General features: G+C 34.0%; 1 protein-coding gene across 1 annotated transcript; it reads left to right on the top strand.

The window, feature by feature from the left end:
* The first annotated feature begins 1,461 nt into the window (after positions 1–1,461).
* Positions 1,462–3,407, top strand: LOC127132081 (AAA-ATPase At2g46620). The gene has a single exon (XM_051060950.1). The coding sequence runs from the start codon at positions 1,602–1,604 to the stop codon at positions 3,033–3,035; it is 1,434 nt and encodes a 477-aa protein (XP_050916907.1). The 5' UTR covers positions 1,462–1,601; the 3' UTR covers positions 3,036–3,407.
* The last annotated feature ends 2,474 nt before the right edge of the window (positions 3,408–5,881 follow it).

Here is a 5,881-nt window from a genome sequence, read left to right as displayed (position 1 = left end):
ATTATTCTCCGTCAGCCCACAAACCAAAATAATAGCACAAATAGAAGAAGTGGAGATTTTTGTCTTTAAATTTGACACTGAATTTAGCAAACCAAACAACATTCATCAGATGGATAACAACAACATTAAAAATTAACTTACATTGATCCGACCAGTTAAGGTTGCAGAAACTCCATACATCTTCCTAATTCTTGATCTGAATGTTAATTTTTGAAGCTTTTAGCAACCAAATCCAAATATGTGTAGCATAAGAGCACTCAAAAGAGATGATTTGAATTTTGATTAAATTTCTAATTTAGAAAATTAAAAATTTGTATTAAAGAAGGATTTTGAAAAGTTTAGATAAATTATTTAAATATAATTTATTTTATTATAGTATTTCAAAAGTTAAAAATATGTTAATAATAAATATTTTATATAAAAAAATTACAAAAAATGTAAAATTATATTTAATTGCATTTAAAAAAAAATATTTTTTGAAATCTTAGTTTTCTCTTCTCTCCAAGCTCTCTTAGTTATAATATTAGGCTATGTTTAATTTAATAGAAAATAACTAAAAAAATTGAAAGGAGAAAATGGAAAGTGCAAAGGTTGTGTTTTTATATATATAAATGGAATATATATATATATATATATATATATATATATATATATATATATATATATATATATATATATCCCATTATCGACATTACATATAATATTATCGTGTATTCAATATTATTGGTCAACACATTTTGTTTTTAAAATTTTAAATATTGGTAGTGTAGGTGTCCTAAAGCATTTAAAAAATTTATTTATAATAAATTTATATTGAAAAAAGAATAAAAAAATTAATTATATATTTTTATTAAAATTAGTGCATAATTTTTAAGATAATGTTTTTTTATTTAGTTTTTAATTTTTGTTTCTATGACACAAGTTAGATTATCTAATTTTTAATTATTATTTAATTTAAAACTATTTCTTTTTTATTAAATTCTTACATTAATATATGAATATAAATTAATTTTTATAAAAAATATTTAAATCTTTAATCAAAAATTTATATTTCTTTTTATATATATGCTTTATCAACTAATATTTCCTTTTATTTTTACTCCTATCAACCATCTAGAAAAATTATCTCTTTTTCTATTCATTATATCTTTTTTTTTATTTACTTTTATTTTGTCTATATAATAACTTTTATTTTCGAATGAATGAAATACATTTAAAATTCAAAGTATACAAAGTTGTTCTAATATTTTAAATATAAAAATTTAAAAGTTTTAAAAAATAAACTTCTCAAATTCACTTTTTTAAATCAAAAAATAAAATTTGAAAATATAATAGAATCCATTTACTGAAATTGGATATAGAAATTCTTATAAAATATATATATATTTTTATAGAAAATAAATATATATAATTAGTCAAACATGATTATATTTCTAAAGTACTAAAAAGACTAAAGTAAAATAATAGGGTTAAAGAGGAGGAGGTTTTATGGGTAAACAAAAACAAGAGCCGCCAAGTGCAAACAGAGACTGAGACGAGGAATAAGTACTAGCAGTACTACTAACTTTGATACTGGTTTTCTTCAATTTCATCATTCAATCATGCCTATCTTCATTTGTAGCCCCATTTTCTTCACTATCGCAATTCTCTTATTCTCAATTTGGGCAATACATAAGTTATTCGAAATCGAAACGGTGAAGAGACGATGGAGAAAAATAGAAGATTGGTTCCACGTGTATCATGTGTTCAATGTTCCGGAACTAAACGACAACATGCAGTACAACACTTTTTACAGAAAACTTTCAATATACTTTCATTCCCTTCCTTCTCTCCAAGACTCACACTTCAATAACCTAATCACGTCCAATGATAACCAAAACGACGTCGCTCTATGCCTTAGTCCTAACCAAACCGTTCAAGACCATTTTCTCGGAGCCACTCTCTACTGGTTCAACCAAACCGAACCGAACCGGATCTTCATTCTCAAGATCAGAAAAATCGATAAACGAAGAATCATTCGTCTTTATCTTCAACATATTCACGCCGTCGTTGACGAAATCGAAAAACAAGGGAAACGTGATTTGCGGATTTACATGAACGCCGGTAACGGTGCCGGTGCAGGTGCGTTGGGACTATGGAGATTCGTTCCATTCACGCATCCTTCCACCTTCGAAACAATCACAATGGAATTAGATCTCAAAAACAAAGTCAAATCCGATCTAGAATCGTTCCTCAAAGGGAAGCAATACTATCATCGGATTGGCCGTATCTGGAAACGAAGCTTCTTACTATACGGTCCTTCCGGCACCGGGAAATCTACCTTCGTTGCCGCCATGGCCAATTTTCTCTCCTACGATATCTACGACTTGGACTTATCGAGAGTTCACAACGATTCAGATCTCAAATCTCTCTTCCTCCAAACGACGCCGAAATCGATCGTTTTAGTTGAGGATCTAGATCGGTTTCTCGACGAGAAATCATCCACGGCGTTGAGTTTATCTGCGATACTGAACTTCATGGACGGAATATGTAGCGGCGAAGAGAGACTGATGGTGTTCACGATGAACTGCAAAGAAAATGTGGATCCGGATCTGCTTCGTCCGGGTCGGGTCGACGCACATATCCATTTTCCTCTTTGTGATTTCTCATCATTCAAAACGCTTGCTAGTAACTACCTTAGCGTGAAGGATCACAAGCTATTCCCTCAGGTGGAAGAAATTTTCCAAAACGGAGCGAGTTTGAGTCCAGCAGAAATCGGTGAGTTGATGATCACGAATCGGAACTCGCCGAGTCGAGCAATTAAATCAGTCATCACAGCATTGAAAACGGACGGTGACGGAAGGGGATGTAAATCGATCGAACGGCGCAGAGGGGAGGATGGTGATGATGACGTGGATGAGGATGTACGTGATCATTCATTTAAAGAAAGAAAGAAACTTTACGGGTTTTTAAAATTGAGGGCTTCTAGAAAATCTTGTTCGTCGTCGCCAAACAACAGTGCAATGGGAAGTCCGTTACGAATTTGTGATAGATGACTGAGTTGGATGACACGTGGCAACTATTTGTTGGTCACGGGAACAACGTGCAGCTTTTTCTATTGCACCTGATTCGGGGATTTCGTACATTATTTTTCTCTTTTTATTCGTACATTATTGATTGATTCTATTGGATGCAATGCACACACTTAAAGAAAGTGTTTATACTTGCCGTTTGACAAGTTGTTTGTTTGCATGAAATATAGATTGGTGGAAAATTGGAAAGTGAATGATAGTTAAAAAATCGAAAGTGGTTTACATGTACTAGTAAATCAGTTGCATAGGCCAAAATATATACTTCAAAAGATATACTCCCTTTGGTTCAATTTGTAAGAAAGTTTTGATTTTTTTAAATTTATTAAATAATTAATGTGTTTGATCAATTATATAATTCGGATATATTAACTTTTTTTTATGGGTAATGCTAACTTGTGCCCTAGGGGCACAAGTTAAGAACCAAATAAATAAATGTTATCTTGGAAATTGTGTATTGACTTTAATAAAAGTATAAAATTAATTTTTTAATTATTTTTTTCAATATAAACTTTCTATAAGTGGCTTTCTTAACTTGTGTCCCTAGGGCACAAGTTAGCATTACCTTTTTTTTATAAATAAGGAGATAGTATTTTATAGAAGTGTTTTTCGATGATTAATCAAATTTGAAGCAAATTTTCTCCTACGTATTTATATATATTTTTGCTACATCTCTCTCCCTTTATTTCAAGTGTTTTATTTTAGTTAATTGCAGTTTTTTTTTTAAATAACCAATTTTTTTTAAAAAAACTACGAAAATAATCATTTTTTAAAAAAAAATACCAAAATAATCAACTTTGATGAGGATGCGCCGGGGGAGTTGACACACCCCCAAAAAAAGTAAGAAAAGGCGCCAGATGCATTGGGCTTCATGAAGAGGCACCAATGTGTGTGGCGCATGCATGGCCCTCCAAGAGGAAGCGCCAGAGGCAATGGCGCCTGTGTGTGTTTGCGTGTAAGGCGCCAATTTTTGTGGCGCCTGTGTGTATGTGTGTGTGTCATGTGGGTGCCAATTCAACTAGCGCCTACGTGTTTTGTCCAATTCATCTTCGGTCTCTATAAATACCATCCCGTTGCATACAATTATTTTCACTCAAATTCATCTCCTAGTCTAGTTCAACCATCAATTTTAATTTTCTTTCTTTCAACAATGTCTGCATACATTCAGAAACAAAATGCTGATGTAATATTTTCTGCCGTTGCGGCTCCGATACAGGTTCGACTTTGGAACACAGATACGTTTGAACGTCTTAATCGGACGTTGTACAGTTGGTTAGAGGAAGAAATTGGAGAGGGTGAATGGATTAGAAGAATACAATGGCTTGTGTCCACGTTCAACCAAAACGGAGAAGTGCGCGAATGGGTGGATATTAAGACTGACCAAGACGCTCGTAGGATGATGCAGTACATGTTCAAAATTGTTTTGATGGTTGTAATCGCATAGTTTTTGTATTCTGGTTGTTTTAATTGTTTGTGTTATTTTTTATGAACAACTGTCTTTTCGTCACAGACGTCTACTATGAAGTAAAATTAATTTTCCATATATTGCAACAGAGGTATTTTGAAATAAATTTAAGTTTCCATATATAGCAATAGAGGTACATCTGAATTTATCTGGTTGTGCTCGTTCCAACACTAGGATAGTTATTACGATTGTGACCTGGTTGACGGCATGAACTACATAGTCTAACCATTTTGTTCGTCGTATCCATTTCGGTTTGAATCTGAGTGCTATTAGGGCGACCCTTTTTTTTCCTTCGCATAACTTAGTTGTGCCAGACGATGTCCCCTTTATATTATGGCCAATAATCCTCTTTTGCCACTACTGAAAAACTAATTTTATAAACATTTGAAAGGCTGGTGACTTTGTAAACTTCAGATAGCAAGTATGATGGATCCCTTCGAACCTTTGAGCATGCCGCAATGACATGGGAGCAGGGGGTACGAAAGGCTTGGAACCTTCCGCAGTCGCACCAACCTCTATCTAATTCGACTCTGTACTGTCCCATTGGCATGCCCTCATTGTGATCCATGGACTCGGCAACACTAAACCAACCTTTAGTTCGGTCATATACCGTAACCATGTGTGTGTTTGCTTTGGCAGCTTCATGTCTGATGAATTCCATTGAAGCATCACTGAACAACTATCCAGATTGCAACACGGAACTCCATTTTGAGCGTCTGGTTTCAAACAACGCCCCTAGCCTGAAATATGTAGCTTGCACCAAAGCAGTTATTGGTAGGTTACAAATTCCTTTGAAGACAGAGTTCATTGATTCCACAAGATTTGTTGTCATGTGGCCCCAACGTTGTCCGCTGTTGTATGCCCTAGTCCACTTCTCCAACGGAATACTATCGATCCACCGAACCGCATCTTCATTCGACAATCTTATTTCCTCGTGATAGTGTTTGAAAGAAGGTTTTGTTAATGCATAACCTGCATTGACAACCTTCTTACGCAATGTCTTATCTTTGATTTCCCACATGAAATTCTGAGCAATATGTCTAATACAAAACACATGCGTCGAATGAGGATTTTGCCAGCCATTGTCAATGTTATTATATGCACTGATGATTGAGGGGTGTCTATCAGAGATCAAACACAAGTTAGGCTGAGGTGCAACGTGCAATCGGAGATTTCTTAGGAAAAAACTCCATCCCTCAGCAGTCTCCCCTTCAACTAGGGCAAAGGCGATCGGAAAAATATTGTTGTTCCTATCTTGTGCCACTGCCATCAGTAACGTTCCTTTGTATTTTCCATACAACCATGTACCATCAATTTGTATAATTGGTTTACAGAAAGAAAAACCTAT

Source organism: Lathyrus oleraceus, chromosome 3 (assembly GCF_024323335.1).
Source record: "Lathyrus oleraceus cultivar Zhongwan6 chromosome 3, CAAS_Psat_ZW6_1.0, whole genome shotgun sequence".
NCBI lineage: Eukaryota > Viridiplantae > Streptophyta > Magnoliopsida > Fabales > Fabaceae > Lathyrus > Lathyrus oleraceus.
This window is presented reverse-complemented; position numbering and strand designations above follow the sequence as displayed.